We start from the raw sequence: 19,043 nt of genomic DNA, 5'->3' as shown, positions 1-19,043 counted from the left end.
ATTCAAGAAGCTTGAAATGTCCATTATAATAGTATTATCATGGCATATTCATTTTGTTGAATAATTTCGATCGACTTGAAGGATAATTATGATAAATAAATCGATTCTTTACCGTGCAATTGTCCGTATCTTATTTTTTAATTTATTTAATATATTTTAATACTATCTTTGACCTTATACAACAGTTAGGGGAGATGAGGGCATAACGAGCACCCAGGGCAGCCAGATTGCCCGGTTTTATCCGGGTTTGCCCGGATATTTGATGCAAAATTTCGAGAAAGTCCGGTCCGGTCCGGTTGCCCGGATATCGTGAAAAAAGTCCGGATATTGCCCGGATTTTTTCACAATTTTCACAAAGAAACCAAAAAAAAATCAAAGTTTTTGAGTAAGTTTCAGCAAAATCGATTAACGGTATGGAAATTTTCAACGGCTGTTTCAAGTAATTTCGCTGATTAAACCTTTAAATATTTAAGTGTTCCTAACAGTTTTTCGAAGTCTGCAATTACATTAATAAAAAATTAATTTAAATTTTTTTTGCATGTTTTCTTTGCTTTTATATATAATAACACCTAAATTTTGCCCGATTTTTGCCAGGTTTTCGGATTTGAAAAATTCAAATCAATGCCCGGATTTTGCCAGGTTTTTTTGAAAAAATGCCCGGAATTGCTAGGCCCGGATGGGAGTGGAAAAAATTCTGGCAACCTTAATATAAGTACGTATTTTCTTAAACAAATTTTCATAAGGACTTGTTTTGTACTACCCATAGTATTAATTTTTCAACAAAAAAGAAATATCCTTCTCATCTTTACAGAAATATTAAATAATAACCAACTAGGTTCTCAAGTGACGAAAATATTATAATTTTTGACCACCACCAAATAAGCTTTTATGACCTTTAAATCATCTTGATCTGAAATGTACGCACTGCAACATGATTTACACATTGTTTCTCAATTTTCAACATCATAAAGTTTTTGATTTTTCACTTCAATCAATTTTAAAACGCTTTTTTACTTTAATTTGTTCACTAGAGGCGAACAGAGCACTTTCAATGAAGGCATAATGAGCATTTTCTGCCGGGGAATCTAGCAGCGAATTCAACTCGATGAAATAAACTGAATAATAGAGCTACAGCTTGACTTGTTTCGTCTGTCGATTTGGCCTATTGGTAAGGTGTCGGAGAGGTAATCAGTAGATTCGAGTTCGATTCCTGTTCGAGGAGATTTTTTTTTGCACAGACCATTCATGATTGATTTTTTTTATTGTTACATTATACGGCTAATAGCATCAAAGCATCATCCGTCAAACAAAACACCAGAAACATAATGTATGAGCATGTGTTAATTCTTTGATTTCTACAAACAGACCTATACCGTATTTGTTTTCTCCCTCGATCAGTGTTCCACCGTACCCGACAAAAACAAACACAAATCGTCGCCAGTGTATTGCTACCTCACTCACTCACACGCTCTCTCGCAACACTGGTAAAATTATCGGTGGACCACCGTCCGTAAGCAGAACTCCACCAGGTCAAAACCAGTGCAACACCGTTCGAATAAACAAACAGTTTGACAGCACCTAGTGGTGCACCAGTGCAACACTAGTGCAACACTCGGCATAAACAAATACGGTACTAGATTATTTTGTTATTGCAACGCCTCACCGTTTAGTGCAATCATGATCATGAATGATAAATGAAAAAAAAATCACCTCCAACAGGAGTCGAACTCGAGCCTACTGATTACCTCTCCGACATCCAACCAATAGGCCAAATCGTCAGACGATACAGGTTAAGCTGTAGCTCTATTAATCAGTTGACTTCATCGAGTCGAATTCGCTGCTAGATTCCCCGGCAGAAAACGCTCATTATGCCTTCATTAATGGTGCTCATACTGCCTCGGGGGGTTTCTCATTATGCTTCTACAGTGACTGGTTTTCAGCTTTCGGCAAAAATTTTTAAACGTTTTTATCTACTTTTTCAAGTTTCATCCAATTAGGCAATAGACTATTTGAGTGTCTGAACACGAAACAATGATGTAGGGGAGATGAGGGCATAACGAGCACCCGAGGCATAATGAGAAGTTCATTTTTCTACATAAGTACGTATTTTCTTAAACAAATTTTCATGAGGACTTGTTTCGTACTACCTATAGTATTAATTTTTCACCAAAAAAGAAATATCCTTTTCATATTTACAGAAATATTAAATAATAACCAGCTAGGTTCTCAAGTGACGAAAATATTATAATTTTTGAGCACCACCAAATAAGCTTTTATGACCTTTAAATCATCTTGATCTGAAATGTATGCACTGCAACATGATCTACACATTGTTTCTAAATTTTCAGCATCATAAATTTTTTGATTTTTCACTTTATTCAATTGTAAAACGCGTTTTTACTTTAATTTGTTCACTAGAGGCGAACAGAGCACTTTCAATGAAGGCATATTGAGCATTTTCTGCCGGAGAATCTAGCAGCGAATTCAACTCGATGAAGTCAACTGAATAATAGAGCTACAGCTTAACTTGTATCGTCTGACGATTTGGCCTATTGGTTAGATGTCGGAGAGGTAATCAGTAGACTCGAGTTCGATTCCTGTCCGAGGGGATTTTTTTTTTTGCACATACCATTCATGATTAATTTTTTTTATTGTTACATTATACGGCTAATAGCATCAAAGCATCATCCGTCAAACAAAACACCAGAAACATAATGTATGAACATGTGTTAATTCTTTGAATTCTACAAACAGACCTAGATTATTTTGTTTTTGCTTTGTTTGATGAATCTACGCCTCACCGTTTAGTGCAATCATGATCATCAATGATAAATGAAGAAAAAAAAATCACCTCCACCAGGAATCGAACTCGAGCCTACTGATTATCTCTCCGACATCTAACCAATAGGCCAAATCGTCAGACGATACAAGTCAAGCTGTAGCTCTATTACTCAATTGACTTCATCGAGTCGAATTCGCTGCTAGATTCCCCGGCAGAAAATGCTCATTATGCCTTCATTAATGGTGCTCATACTGCCTCGGGGGGTTTCTCATTATGCCTCTACAGTGACTGGTTTTCAGCTTTCGGCAAAATTATTTAAAATGCATTTTTAAACGTTTTTATCTACTTTTTCAAGTTTCATCCAATTAGACAATAGACTATTTGAGTGTCGGAACACGAAACAATGATGTAATTCACATATTACAGCTGTTCTCTATGGTTAAATAAGCATTTTCCTTAAGGTGCCCATTATGCCCTCATCTCCCCTAATTCACATATTATAGCTGTTCTCTATGGTTAAATAAGCGTTTTCCTTAAGGTGGCCATTATGCCCCCATCTCCCCTATTAAGTCACAAAATCGGACGAAACTGGCTCCCGACTATTTTAAGTTCGAGGAAGTTTTCCCAAACATAAGAACAAAGTCCTTTGTGCAAATTAATTTTGGGGCATGTCATGCGGCAGGGATTTTTATAGGATTTTATCATTTCATGAACCATGTATTCAATAAACACAAAACCCCGTTCAATTTTGGCAACAAGCTCGTACATGTTGTGTTGCCAAAATCGAACTTTTTTTTCTCATCTTGTTTTTCAGTTATTTTTACAAAATTACTATTATTATTATTATTATCAAAAACGTTATTTTTAGTCAATTTCCGACCATTTGTAGTAATTTTTTAATTTTTTCATCATGTTTTTGATGCATTTTGCACTTTTCTTGTTTTGTTTATAATGTTTGTTTTCTTTTGTCACATTTGCTGTTTTTGTCATTCTTCATCATTTTTGAGTTGTTTTTTGTCATATTCAGTCTTTTGTTTGAATTTGTTTTTTAATTTTTTGAATTTTTTATGTTTTTGTCATTTTTGAGCACTTTAAAAAAAATTGGAAAAATCATTGGTTTTTATTATTACATTTTATCACCATTTCAGCACATGGTGTTTGTCTAAGTTAAATTGGTCCTGTTATAACGAAAACTAAAAGGTAATTTTGTTTATAAAAACCGTTCGATTTTGGCACGTGTGCCAAAATCGGATATTGCCAAAATCGAATGTTGCCAAAAACGAACGGGTTTGAATTTTTTATCATTTTTTTTTTTTTTGTACAAAACGCTTATTTAACCATAGAAAACAGCTATAATATGTGACCTACATCGTTGTTTCGTGTTCAGACACTAAAAAAGTCTATTTTCTAACTGGATTATACTTGAAAAGGTTGATAAAAACGTTTAAAAATGCATTTCAATTTTTTTTTCTGAAAGCTGAAAATCAGTCACTGTAGGGGCATAATGAGAACCTCCACTGGGGCAGTATAGGCAACATTAATCGGGGCACGATGAGCGTTTTCTGCCATGAAATCTAGCAGCGAATTTCACTCGATGAAATCAATTGAATAATAGAGCTACAGCTTGACTTGTTTCGGCTGACGATTTAGCCTATTGGTTAGATGTCGGAGAGGTAATCAATAGGCTCGAGTTCGATACTTGTTCGAGGTGATTTTTTTTTCATTTACCATTCATGATCGATGCATCGGTGAGGCGTATATCCATCAAACAAAGCAATAATAAAATAATGTATGGCTGATGTCAAGCTGAGGCGACAAGCAACGCTTTGGGTTCTACGTTCCAATAAGAATTGCAATGCTACGCATTGGGATGTCATGCTGGCGCGACATGTCGCTTTGAAATTCCCCACAAATCATCACTTCTCCACATCTGATAATGCTTTGAATCGTCTCCTTTCTTTCGGGAACCGTCAAAAACTTATCAGATCATGCTCGGATTGCAACAATGCCGAAATTTGAACCGACAAAATTCCTTGTTTTTTTTTGCGGGAACCAAGAATTTATGAAAATTTTCTTGTCGATTCAGATATTATTTAGTTTATTATCACAAATTTGGACGGATCTTCGAATTATTGTGGTGTAAACCCGAAATCACTGTTTTAAAACGAGAAAAAACAATATTCCCATTGGATTTCCTACTTGTCGCGCTACAAAAAACCCTGGCATCAGCTTTGTCGCGCTTTCCAATGCGCTCAGCAAGACAGGTCTGCGCTTTTTCCATGGAGATCAAATCTAGAGTTTGTTTTGATTAGGTCGTATGAGCCACTCAGCGAGTTTCGAGAAAACCGCTATGTAAGTTTCGATTCACCTTTTAAATTCTTATTTAGAAAATAGCGGTCCGAATTGTTTGGAAACTCGTCATCCAATGCAGAAATACACGACAAATATGTTGGTGTATTCGATACGGGCAATAGTTTAATTCTTACTAGTGTAAATGTACTTACGTCCTTTTGCTTTGATTATTTGGCTAAAACGTCGTTTTGCAAATCGATTAGTTTTATCTTAAAACTTGATTGCATTTGTATAAAACTCAGCTATTCAGGTCCTACTCGTTTCGTATATTGCATGAAATAAAGCTCAAGACAATCGAAACGCAAATACTTATAGGAAAGTGTCCGTTCAAATGTTCCCAGAATCGCTGTTGTGCGGGGCTGTCCATCCGGAACGTTTATATTGGACTTTATACTATTTGTTATTCTCTCCGTTAACCAATCAAAAAGTGCGCAACTTATCCAATCCTTGGACGCAACTGTTGTGGGGTAAAATATTTCTGAACGTTTCAACAAATAAAAAGTACCACTCATATTACTTACTTACCCGGTTATCAATTTAGCTGTACTATTCGGATATATAAATTCACTCTTTCTAACAATGATCTTCTACGATATTCAAATTTTTCATAAACTTTCCCTATTTTCCTGCAAAAATGCAAAAAGACCTATGAACCGATTCGCCAAATTTTTGTTTTGCGACGTTTTGCATTCACTCCAATTTGGGACAACGCAAAAAGTCGTTAAAACCATGTTGCACTCAAAAATGAGAAAGTCATCATACGTCTTAAATTCAAAGCATGTTATTACAGCTATTAATTGAACAATTGAAACTAAGTTTTTAACTAACACAGAATACATGTTCACCAATCGTTTGCAGCCCATAACTCAATTTTGTTTACAATGGTTCTTACGACTTAATCAAAACTAACTCTAGAAATGAGAGCTGGTTTGTCGTGTGAACGCGTTGCGTTGCTTGTTGCTTCAGCATGACATCAACCTGAGGCTGATGTCATGCTGAAGCAACTAGCAACGCGACCTACAACGCAACGTTCACACGACTAACCAGCTCTCATTTGATCTCCATGGAAATCGCGCAGACCTGTCATACTGGTCGCTTTGTATAGCGCGACCAATCTGATGCCAATTAGTGGTATGAATAAGGTTTAGCAATTGCTTCGGTAGCTTTTACTTAGCTCGAAATCAATCAAAGCAAAAGTCCAAAGCATTTGCTTAGTTTGGTATGAATAAACATTTGCTTAGCGGATGTGTACTAAAGTCTTAGAACATAGCTTTTGCTTCGAAAAATAGAGCTATCCAACCAGCAGAATCTGAAGTTTTCTAAAGTAAAATGAAAGAAGACGATCAGAAAATTGATAAGTACGGCTAAAGTAGCATTGAAGTCGACGAAGCGGGTGGTGGGTGTAAGAACGACAGGAATTTTTTGTTAATGCGTACTCGTATGTTGATGTTTAAAGAAAATTGAATACATATTCGAATATTGTTAAACAAAAAATGGCCTAACTTTAATATTTATCATAAGCTCTCCCACATGTATTCGGATCGGGATAATCCGATGTATAAAAAAATAGGCAATAGGCGCGCATTTTAATTTAGATTTTTTTTTAAATCTTAGGATTATAAAAAATTATATAAAAATGAGAGATCTGTATAATGTTTTAAATTATTACAATTTATTTCTTACTTTGAGCCAATTGGGACTTCTTCCACTATAGCCGGATTTTTTTTTTTTAATTTGAGATATTTACTAATTGATTTGTTTATTGTCATCTTAAACGAATGATTTTATACTACGACAGGAATATGAAAAAAGTTGGGTTATCACTTCGACTTCTCTTTATTCATGTTGAAAATACCTTTTTGAATTGTTTTGAAGTGAAATATTGCTAATTTGATAAGTTCATGACGTTATTAAAGAATTTTTTATTGGAAAAGTCTGCTACCGAGCATGCTTAGAAAATAAAGCAATTACTACGAGATTTGTCGAGCAATTGCTTCAGATTTGAGCTTTATTCATACCAAACTAGCTTGTTCTAAAAGTAAAAGCTCCTGACTGAGAAAACAGCTGTCAAAAAAACTTTATTCATAACAACCGAAGCAATTGCTTTAAGCGACTGCTCGACTGCTCGATTCAGTTTAGCAAAAGCAATTACTAAGTTTTTTTCATACCACCCAATGTGTTTTGTAGCGCGACTAGTATGAAATCCAATAGGAATATTGTTTTTTCTCGATTTGAAGCAGTGATTCCGGGTTTTAAGCACATTAGTACGAAGATCTGTCCGAACTTGTGATAATAAACTAAAAAATATCTTAATCGGCGAGAAAATTTTCATGAATTCTTAGTTCCGGCAAAAAAAAACAAGGAATTTTGTCGGTTCAAATTTTGGCATTCTTGCAATCCGGGTCGTGATTTGATGAGTTTTTGATGGCTCCCGAAAGAAAGGAGACGATTCAAAGCATTATCAGATGTAGAGAAGTGATGATTTGTAGGGAATTTCAAAGTCACAGGTCGCGCCAGCATGACATACCAATGCGTTGCAACGCAATCTTATTGGAACGTTGCGTTGCGTTGCGTTGCTAGTTGCTTCAGCATGACATCAGCCTGAGGCTGATGTCATGCTGAAACATGCTGCTTTCAAAATTCACTACAAATCATCACTTCTCTACATTGGATAATGCTTGGAATCGTGTCCTTTCTTTCGAGAGCCATTAAAAACTCATCAGATCATGATCCGGATTGCGAAAGTGCCGAAATTTCAACCGACAAAATTCTTTGTTTTTTGCGGGAACTAAGCATTTATGTAAATTTTCTCGTCGATTCAGAATATCTGTTACTGCCTGTTATATAGTTTATTATCACAAATTTGGACAGATCTTCGAACTATTGTGGTTAAAACCCGAAATCACTGCTTTAAACCGAAAAAAGCGGCGGAGGCGTCCAGTGGCGGAGGACTTCAGTGTCGATGAGCCCCCAGTGGCAGGTATCCGCATCCTACATGTCATCGCATGTCGCGTTGTCAGATTATGTCACATAGTCGAATTATGTTGCTTGATCGGATTATGTAACATGATCTTATTATGTTACATGGTTAGATTATGTTGCATGATCGGATGCTTGGTCTGATTATGTCACATGGTCGATTATGTAGCTTGGTCAAATTATGTCACTTGGTCGATTATGTTGCATGGTCCGATAATGTCACATGGTTCGAATTCGCATGATCGAATTATGTTACATGGTCTGATTATATAGCATGATCCGATTATGTTGCATGGTCCGATTATGTTACATGGTTGATCATGTTACATGGTCGATATTGATGTTGCATGATCGGATTATGTTACTTGGTCGATTGTGTTGCATGATCGAATTATGTCACATGATCGATTATGTTGCATGATCGAATTATGTCACATGGTTGATTATGTTGCATGATCGTTTTATATCATATGGTCGATTATGTTGCAAAGTCAGATTTTGTCACATGGTCGATTATGTTACATGATCGGATTATGTCACATCGCCGATAATGTTGCAGGGTCTGATTATGTTACATGGATGCCTTATGTTCCATAGTCAGATTATGTTGCATGGTCAGATTGTCACATGGTCGATTATACTGCATGATTGGATTATGGCACGTAGTCCGATCATGTTGCATGGTTGGATTATGTCACATGGTCGATTATGTTGCATGGTCCTATTATGTTACATGGTTGATTATTGAAACATAATCATATTGCATTGTCACATGGTATGATTATGCAGGGTGTCGACTACCTGGAAAATCAGGGAATTTAATTTGCATCAGGGAAAATCAGGGAACATCAGGGAATTTTTCCACCAATCAGGAAAAAATTATTATTCTGATTTTATTTGAAGAAATGGAAACGTCATAGTCATAGTCATAGACAGATACTTTACGCGTTAGTGGATCCTCGGCAGATTTAGCAGTACGGCAGTATTCCGGAGTGATTACAAGAGGCGATAAATTTGATAATTATGACCGTAGCAAAGAATGGCTGGATGATTTTTGGAGTGGAGTGCTAGCAAATGCCAAGTGTCCAGAATTCGTCAACATCGTCAAAATGATCTACTGTCTTTCACATGACAACGCGAATGTTGAACGTGGTTTTTCAGTAAATTTCGACATTTAATTTCGATGGATCGATTTAATAAAACCTGCAAACATCATTTGATTTATTTCCTTCCATAATTCTTCAGTTGGAAACTAACAGAAAATGTTGTTTTTGAAAAGGAGATTGATCGAACCCATTTTGTCCAAGGTTATGATTTTTTTTAGGCCAATCTTGTTTTGTAATATCGTTGATCGGTCTTGATATAAAAAAACTTATACATTCTGGGTGACGACTAAACTCGTTTGGCACGGACCATCATATGTTCAAGCCTCTAGTCAAGATTTATTGTTTGCGTTCCAATTATTTCACGCACAAGAGCATTAGAGGATGGAAACTCAGGTAGAAATTCTTAGATCGGAAACCAGTTTTTGGCATAGTCCTATTCAAGCGTGCTGTTCGCATTTGAACGCTCCTCTTCTCAATCCTATAGGCTGAAAAAAAATCTAAACAGTAAATTGTATTCCAACATAACTAACACTAAACTTATTTCTTTTATTTTATTTCCAGATCACTTTATCTAACTGCAACAACTCTACCATAGTTCAACCACCATTTACGAGCGAAAAAATTACGGCAGTAATTATCAAATTACTATAAAGTGAAAAGTTGACAAGTGCAGCAGTGTACGTACTCCAGAGTGCTGCCCCAACTAAAATCTCCGGCGGCTGTGAGATTATTCTGGCGACGACCCCTTTCTGGGTTCCAGCCGCGCCGCGACGTATTTGTTAGTCGGTCGTGGCAAATTGATTACACATAATACGAAAATTGATTCTTGTTTTTGCCTCTGCTGTTTGGAATAGCAACTGCTGTATGGGTGTGTGAAATGGGTTTGTGAAGTACGGCTGAAATCCAAAACCGCGAGTACGCCGCACGTTGGATACAGAAATACAAAACAGCACTGAGAAGAAATAAAATTTTACTATCAAACGAAGAGCTGTGTACGAATGTGTTTATGATCGAAGGCGGTCAAAAAGCAAGTTCTAAGCCGGTCGACGACGGAAAGGCAACAACGTGAGCGTGCTCAAGTGGTGTAAAGTAACGTTGTCATTTCTGGTGCAAGATTTAGCCGGGTTTTGTAAAACGGGAAGCAGCAGTGGAAGAAAATAAGGCGAAGATTAAGCCGGTAAACTCTCTGGGTGTGTTTGCCGCTTATTTGTCTGAGGGTAAAAGGTGTGTGTTGTTTAGCTAGTTTCGTTCAACGTGAGCTTCGACTTTCTCGCTCTGGGGGTTTACGAATGTGTGAATGGGACTGGCTCGCGCTACAAATACGACAAACGTAATTGAAGGTACCGATGCAGTTGTGGAGATGGCTCCTGCTCTTACCGAGCCGTTGAGTCAAAGTAAGCTCTCATCATCGGCAACATCTGGGGCATCTCCTCGCACCACTGGCAGTACCGTGGGTACCGAAACGGCCCCAACGGAGACCTCGACCAGCACGCAATCATCTCCTCAGGACGTGCCAAGTAGCGCAAGTAGCGCCGATTCCGGTCTGGGAACAGCATCTACCAATCCAAGTGAAACAGACGTCATCCTAGCGGCTAACACGTCGTCGTCATCGTCTAACGTCGATCCTGGTGTGCTCGATCAGGCCGTGGACGACATTCAAAACAATAACAGTAGTGGCAGTCAGTTGTTTAAAATCGATCCAGACAGTGGTAAAGATCTAATTGAACTTGAATTGGAGCAGTTGCATCGAGATGCAGACGGGGCAGCACCGGTAGCAGAAACCGAAGCCGTTGCCATTGAAGTTGGCGCAGATATCATACCTGATGAAATTTCTCAAGCCGTCATTGACCAGCTTGCGCAAGCATCTGGTTCCGGTGATCCTGGTGTTAGCGATGAAACACCAGCGGAACTTCAGCAACTCGATTCTCAATCGTCGATTATTTCTAGCTCCAGTACCGCCATGGGTCTCCAGAAAGACTATCTAAAGGATAATCCAGACATGGAACAGATGCTAGGTGAACTAGCTTCCACATCTGATATGGAGCTACTGCAGGTTTTCAAGAGCTTAGAAGGGAACAGTGGGGGAGATGGTCTTTGCGCTGAACTAGCGGGAGGTTTATCCCTTTTCAACGATGTCGACACCATCAACATCTACGAGGAAGTTGCTCAAGCTACAACACCCAACAAAGACCGAGAGCGGATGGAGATGCACGCCGAAATTGTAAAGCGGCAAGTGCAAATGCAACGCAAGTATGATTTCCTGATCAGACGGCTCAACAAACTACAAGCTCGATACATGGGTCAACACGTGAGCGAAGAAATTGCCGGTCTCTTCGAGTATTCGCAGCGGTATTGGAAGAAGAAAGATAAAGAACAAAGTAAGGGGATCAATTCTTCGACAGCATCACCGGAATCCCTCATTCCGGACATAATCCCCTTCCAGCCATACCCGCTCACCTCCGGAGACCGACCGAAACCAATTTCCGCCAATGCCATGAAGACGTTTGCAAAACGGTTGGAGGGCATTGCTACCACTCAATGTTCGACGCAAACCAAACGAATCTACGGTAACCGGTACTTCCAGGGGACGACAAGCTGCCCGGCTGATGTTGCCGGTCCCAGTGGAGGATACTCGGGCACCCCGACGAGCAGCAACATCTCCAACACTATTCCCAAGTATGAAGATTTGGCCATCGATCAGCTTGAGCAAACGGCAGGGCTGCTGCACGCCGAGCTGAAACAGGTGCAAAGCAATATCGACTCGGAGGCTACGCTCAGCAGCTCCGGTGGAGAGTCCGCGGACGAGATGGTGATGTACAACAACATGAATCAGCAGTCGTTGACGATGTAAGTACCTTATCCCTTTTTTATCAATGACTTTGGTTTGGGAAAGAATGCAGGTTTTTGTCCAATTTTTTTCCAATTTATTGGAAATTTGAATAATTCCTGTTTTCGAGTCTGTGTTTGAATTGTTTACAAAACATGTAAGACAATGTTCTATTCCAGCTACTAAAATTTATACTATTTAAATTTTAAGTTCAGTGTTATTATACAGGTACACAAAAGGTCCTTAAAAGCGTCATTAGGATGCTACACACACAGCTTCGAATATAATTTCTTATCAGTTTGAGCTGAAAAGAAAGCTATTCAGATTTCCCGTAGGACTGATAAAAAATACAAATTTGGTGGAATTTCACTTTTTCGATAATTCTTTTTTCTATAATTTCTATAATTTCTATAATTTTTTTCTATAATTTTTTTTGGCATTATTTGACTACCGTTCTAAGCAAGAATGTCCCATGTGACTTTTGGGTCATTTTCACTTTATTGCTGGAAACGGTCATACCGTATTTGTTTTCTCCCCTCGATCAGTGCTCCACCGTACCCGACAAAAACAAACACAAATCGTCGCCAGTGTATTGCTACCTCACTCACTCACACGCTCTCTCGCAACACTGGCAAAATTATCGGTGGGCCACCGTCCGTAAGCAGAACTCCACCAGGTCAAAACCAGTGCAACACCGTTCGAATAAACAAACAGTTTGACAGCACCTAGTGGTGCACCAGTGCAACACTAGTGCAACACTCGGCATAAACAAATACGGTATTAGTGTTAACTTTCGAATAAAAACACAAACAAGTATACTTTGTTCTGAACTTATACGAAATTTTCATCAAGGTGGTTGTCTCTATGTTGATAGTTCTACGCAAGAATGTCACACTAGAAAAAATTCTATGAAAAATGCAAATTTTATCGAAAAATCGTCTTAAGATTAGTTCAAACTGTTGAATTTAATGTTATTCACTGAAAAGAACACTAACATAGAGGGCAGAGGAGAAGCGAGAAGCCTTGAGTGGTTTATTCAGAGAAGTTTTCACTTTTCACACTTCACACTTTTCGGTAGGCACTACTTACAGGATCCATACTCAACTATACATTTTTATAAACAAAGAGGAACGTATTTCTCAAATTACGGTTTAGCATGAGTTTTTAGGGGGAAAATAAACCACGCAAGGTTTTAAAATGATAGAAAAATAGAAGCCGTGTGACAGTTTTTCGTAGATTAGCATCGGCATGCGTTCCGATTCTACGCAAAAGTGTCACACGGAGCATTTTTGGCTCTAATTTGCTGTTTTTATTTGTAGCAAATGTATTTTTTTTGGCAGAAAACATTGTAAAATGATTAACTTGAACTGTTCGCTACGAAAAAACTGTCGGTGATTTTTTAGTTTGAGAGAAAAATTGGAAATATAGCTGATATTTCAATCGCGTTTTTCTCGTTTGCAATTTTTACCACATGGGACAATCTTGCTTAGAACGGCAGTTGAGATTCAAATTTAACGCGTTTTGGAAGAAAGGAGGTATAACAGCTTGTTACGCTTTGTGGATTTTGTATAGAACATCTGATCCGGATGTGTTAGGGCAAGGACGGGTTAAAAATGATCAAAAATTGTGTAACGTTATATTTGAACTGCCCCTAAGAAGCCCCAAACTTAATAAAAACTTTTTTTACCTACCCAGTCTAGAGATTTTTGTTCTAGTCTCTAGAAATAAGTTAGAATTACCAGGTAAATCAAAATGCCAAATTCCAATGTAATGAAAATAACCCATTGAGTATTTTTGCTTGAAAATTTACATAACGATAGCTAAAAAAGTATAATTAACAATGAAATTTATATTTTTTTCTGTATTTTGAATGTTGAAAAATTAGTCACTCAAAAAGCAATGGACCAAATTTATTTTGCGCAAATTTTAGAGAAATACTCACCCTTCCAACGGGACGTTGGAAAACAACTTGCTGCAATTTTGATTTTTGTAACTAAACGTTACTACAGAGTTCTGAAAATCAACAGAAAAAGATTAAGAATCAACAGAAGAAGGATAATTTTTGCAGCATTCAAAGCGTATAGCATTACAAAACTATTAGGATTGGGAAAAATTGAACAATTTTCTCGAACTTATTCGAGACTTCGACGAAAATAGAATGAAAGAAGTTTTAAGTTTTCTAGAAAAAGCCAAGTTCAAAATTTAGAAATAAAATTGGCAACACTTCACTCAAGTTAAACTCGTACACTGAACAAAATCGGGCTATGAGGTTTATTGGGAATTTTAGTAATTTTGCACTAAAAGAAAATCCAATACTTTTTATCAGGAGACGAAGGATTCATTTTATCGGAATTTCCAATGAATATAATAATAAACCAAATTGATACAATTTATTGTTTTCAATAATGAAATGAATGGTTCTACGATTGCCATTTAATATGCTTTTGTTTTTTAAATGATTTTAATATTTCCTCGGGTATTGATAAGTCATTTTATAGAAATTAATACATTTATTGATTTTTTTTCCACAGAATTTCTTCATTATATTATTTAGAAAAAAAAACTGCTTCCTGATTCTGGTTGTTCTGACCCGGTAGGTATAAAATCCCGAGTTCCGCCGGCCTCTCGATGCAACTTTTCAGTTCCGTTTTCCGTTCAGTTTTCCTGTTCAGTTTGCTTGATCATGGAAGGTGATGGTGTTCACTTCCCCAGAACTTTGATGTCGTACGACTTAACAACCGCATTCTGCGACTGCAATTACAAAAGATCTGGTTAAAAAATGTATAAGTCCAATTAATTAAACATCAACTTACGGGACGTGGTGTGTCTTTTCCAAAAGTGTCTTGCTGGGGGAGGATGAAATTTCGGAGCGCCTCGTCGTACTGTTCGCAAACAAAAAAAAACCCAGGCCAGTAGCAGGCGTCATGTGCGGTTAACATTTCCTTTGACCGAGTTCTGATACCGTTAGGCATGGGTCAGCCCCCTTTGTTGTATTTGTCCTCGATGAGCGGATATTCCGGCTTGCCCTCGTCCATTACGAAGTTTGCGAGAGGTTTCACAATCTGGAATTGGAGAATCATATGAAATGAAAAATGTATAAACAGTTATGGAAAAACTTACTGAATATGTGATGCTTTTGTCGGCCGATGCACTTTTTGCTTCTGGTTGTTTCAAAGTGTCTGCTGCTGTCCATGAGTTAAGGAACCATTTTAAGCTTTCTTATGAGTTCTAAACACACAGGCTTTTCACGGTTGTTGAAGCGACTTAACCATTTCCGTAAAACTAAAATGCATAAATTAAAAATCCACAATCAACACCAATTTGCTTAAAAGTTATTCGAATACTTACTTACCATCCTTAATTATTATTTACCTTGAGTTTTGAACAACATTAGGGGCGATAATTTTAACGTTATTCAAATACTCATGGCAAAAATAACGAAACTTAGCATGGCGTAACAATCCGTAAAAGCATACTAGCACGAAGCACAAAGAATTCCAGTGGAAGTTATTGGATTTCTCTAATGAAATGCATACTTAATCAACCTTTTAGATTTCATTGGAATTACTAATGTTTTTCGCTGAGCTAAGCATTTAACAATGATAAATTATAAAAACCTATAGAATTTATTGTATTTTTTTATAGCTTCTACTGGTTTTATCAATAGCGTTTAATAAACCCTGTACATTTAAAATTATTAGATCAATCTGATATATTCTATAGCCCGATTCCGTTCAGTGTACTCGCTAAAATCAAAGTAATGATAAATGGTGTTATAGAATTTCATTCTCTGGCTAAAATACCCTAAAACGAAGAAGAAGAAGAAGAAAAAGAAGAAAGCGTAGCAAGCATTTAAAAGTAATTTTATCAAATTTCTGAATCGATTTTCATTTAAAAAAAATGTCATTTTGAAATCGTCTTTATAGCTACCTTGTTGTTATTAAGTTAGTAATCTTTTGGTGGCATCGTAAAAGTCAAGATAAATACAAATTGGTCCGATAATGATGTTGGTTTTAAAGAAAAATCCGTGGGCATGGTAAGAGGCTCATTTATATCACTTTGATATAAATGGGTATGCCTTGTCGCGCAAGATCTTAAAGAATCGAATAGTGATAGTATCACACCAGATCTTGCGAACACGAACGGATCACTGATGAACACCAGTGAAACGGAACCTACGTGTTGGCCCCACGGCTTTAAACAAACGTTTTACCAGTGTTCAATATGGTCCGATCAGTATTGATTGTTTGAGCTGATATAATTTTTCATACAATTTGTTTAATAAAGTTTTATATTTCAGGTCCGGTATTCTGTAGGTCCAGATGTGTCCCCGTATCCTAGGCTGTAATGGGTCACGGGTTAATAACTGTTCAATGTGTTACTAGGCAAGGTAAAGGTAGTAGTATTCGCCTCCCCAATGCTCTAGTAAGTGTGCATTTGCGGTTTATGAATTTCGAAGGCTTATTCTTAAATCAAGCATTTTACAAGAACTAGAGGCTCATTGGATCAGAATGCTTTTTGGATAGTTTCCTGTTAACCATAATTCTTTCTCGTTTCGACGCTTTTTGGTAGATTCGTCTATTGTTCGGTTAGGCTTGAAATTCAATTAAGGTAGTCGAAGAAAGATGTTACTATTTTGAAAAACTATAATATAAAGGCAGTCCAGGAAGATAATATTGGGAATTAAAAATAGAAGTGTTATTTCTTTCAACCGAAACAGATTGAGGAAAGTTGCTCAGTTGCAAGTTGATGTTCAGAGTTAGCGATGATGCTTTAGAGGAACAGCATTGTCATTAGTAGTATGGTCTTGTTTGCTTATTTATCAATTATTTTATTGTTTGTGTAACGTAGATTTTTTTACAATTGCTGCAGTGATAAACACCTTTTAATGGAGATTCTGTTTTATGGTATCCAAGCTGTTAATATAATTACAGAGTAGCCACACATTTGTTATGAATCTCTAAAGACTTACTCATTTGTAAATATTTTTATACGCCAATCTATGCTAATCTCAAGAGAAAACTATCATGGGTTCAAAGTTTTTGAATCGAGTAAGGTTAGGTGACAGGTAGGGCCCAACATAACACTATTCACTGTGACAATAAACCTCAGTCCTACAAAGGCTACTATTTATTGTTCGCTTCACATGACACAATACTACTCACTGTGACAACAAAACTCGGCCCTATAAAGGCTACTATTTGTTGCTCATTTCACATGACACAATATGACTCACCGTGACAACAAAACTCAGCCCTACAAAGGCTACTATTTGTTGCTCACTTCACATGACACAATACTACTCACTGTGACAACAAAATTCAAACATTGCTCACTTCACATGACACAATACTACTCACTGTGACAACAAAACTCAGCCCTACAAAGGCTACTATTTGTTGCTCACTTCACATGACACAATATTACTCACTGTGACAACAAAACTCAGCCCTACAAAGGCTACTATTTGTTGCTCACTTCACATGACACAATATTACTCACTGTGACAACAAAACTCAGCCCTGCAAAGGCTACTACTTGTTGCTCACTTCACATGACACAATAATACTCACCGTGACAACAAAACTCAGCCCTACAAAGGCTACTACTTGTTGCTCACTTCACATGACACAATAATACTCACCGTGACAACAAAACTCAGCCCTACATAGGCTACAATTTGTTGCTCACTTCACATGACACAATATTACTCACTGTGACAACAAAACTCAGCCCTACAAAGGCTACTACTTGTTGCTCACTTCACATGACACAATAATACTCACCGTGACAACAAAACTCAGCCCTACATAGGCTACAATTTGTTGCTCACTTCACATGACACAATATTACTCACTGTGACAACAAAACTCAGCCCTACAAAGGCTACTACTTGTTGCTCACTTCACATGACACAATAATACTCACCGTGAAAACAAAACTCAGCCCTACATAGGCTACAATTTTTTGCTCATTTCACATGACACAATATTACTCACCGTGACAACAAAACTCAGCCCTACAAAGGCTACTATTTGTTCAGACGACTTCAGACGACACAATATTACTCACTGTGAAAACAAAACTCAGCCCTACAAAGGCTACTATTTGTTGCTCACTTCAGACGACACAATACTACTTAATATAACGACGAATCCAGCAAACAAACCAAACCAAAGCTAATATTTGTTGCTCACTTCACATGACACAGTGTTACACATTTACACGTTATACAACTGATATAAAATACCCCCGCTCGCAATACGGCTCATTGGCAAGCTCAGCCCTGGTTCGCCAGGGTTTGACTTGTCAGAGAGCAACCGGAGTTTAAATGAGACACATTCTTAATCCGCCCGGTGTATTGCGGTCTCCTCCCAATCCTACCCATTTCATTTACCTAGCTTTCCCCCGCGGTGAGTAATTTTGGCCTCAAAAGGGCCGTGTGATTTCTCATAAAGCTGCCGCACGAAAAAAAAAAAAAAATAATGATGTTGGTTTTAAAGAAAAATGTGATTTACGGTAAAAATGGCTTCTAAAGCTTTTTTTTATTACAACTATTTGGCTTAAAGCTTTCTGCAGCTAGATTCAGGCTGTCAGATTTTTTTCAGCACGTATCCGGGCTATTTTATCTAAAACCTAGCAAAATTGAGGCGTTAGATTTCAAAATTGTCGACCAAAATCCGGGCAATATCTGGGCTAATTTGGTCAAAACCTAGAAATTACTCATCAAAAATTAAGAAATAAAAGTTGAAAAAAAATTTCATCAACATTTATCTGCAGATTTCAAATCTTTCGTGATTATTTTTTATGAAACTTGCTCAATTTAAAAATTTTTAATAACACTTTGTTTATAGTTTGATTTTAGAATAAAAATGAAAATAAACGCGGGCAACATCCGGGCTTTCTAGAACTTTTATTTTTTATTTTTTTAATCTGTTAATGTTTTTTCAAAGACTAAATCATATTAAGGCTATGATCAATTAGAATCCGGGCAGTT

The 19,043-nt window shown here is 37.2% G+C and overlaps 1 protein-coding gene and 1 long non-coding RNA gene across 2 annotated transcripts in view; one reads left to right on the top strand and one right to left on the bottom strand.

Moving 5' to 3' along the window:
• The window catches only part of LOC129751087 (uncharacterized), a 73,343-nt gene that overhangs the window by 11,714 nt on the left and 42,586 nt on the right, over positions 1 to 19,043 (top strand). The window contains exon 4 of the mRNA XM_055746369.1: positions 9,781 to 12,066. Within this exon, the coding sequence (XP_055602344.1) occupies positions 10,517 to 12,066 (1,550 nt within the window). The 5' untranslated portion in view covers positions 9,781 to 10,516. The remainder of the gene's footprint in view (positions 1 to 9,780; positions 12,067 to 19,043) is intronic.
• Positions 14,620 to 15,328, bottom strand: LOC129751088 (uncharacterized). The gene is made up of 3 exons (XR_008738596.1): positions 15,167 to 15,328; positions 14,860 to 15,108; positions 14,620 to 14,797 (listed from the first exon to the last, which is right to left on the bottom strand). It is a non-coding gene; the product is annotated as an uncharacterized LOC129751088 (long non-coding RNA).

Source organism: Uranotaenia lowii, chromosome 3 (genome assembly GCF_029784155.1).
Source record: "Uranotaenia lowii strain MFRU-FL chromosome 3, ASM2978415v1, whole genome shotgun sequence".
Classification (NCBI taxonomy): Eukaryota; Metazoa; Arthropoda; class Insecta; order Diptera; family Culicidae; genus Uranotaenia; species Uranotaenia lowii.
This window is presented reverse-complemented; position numbering and strand designations above follow the sequence as displayed.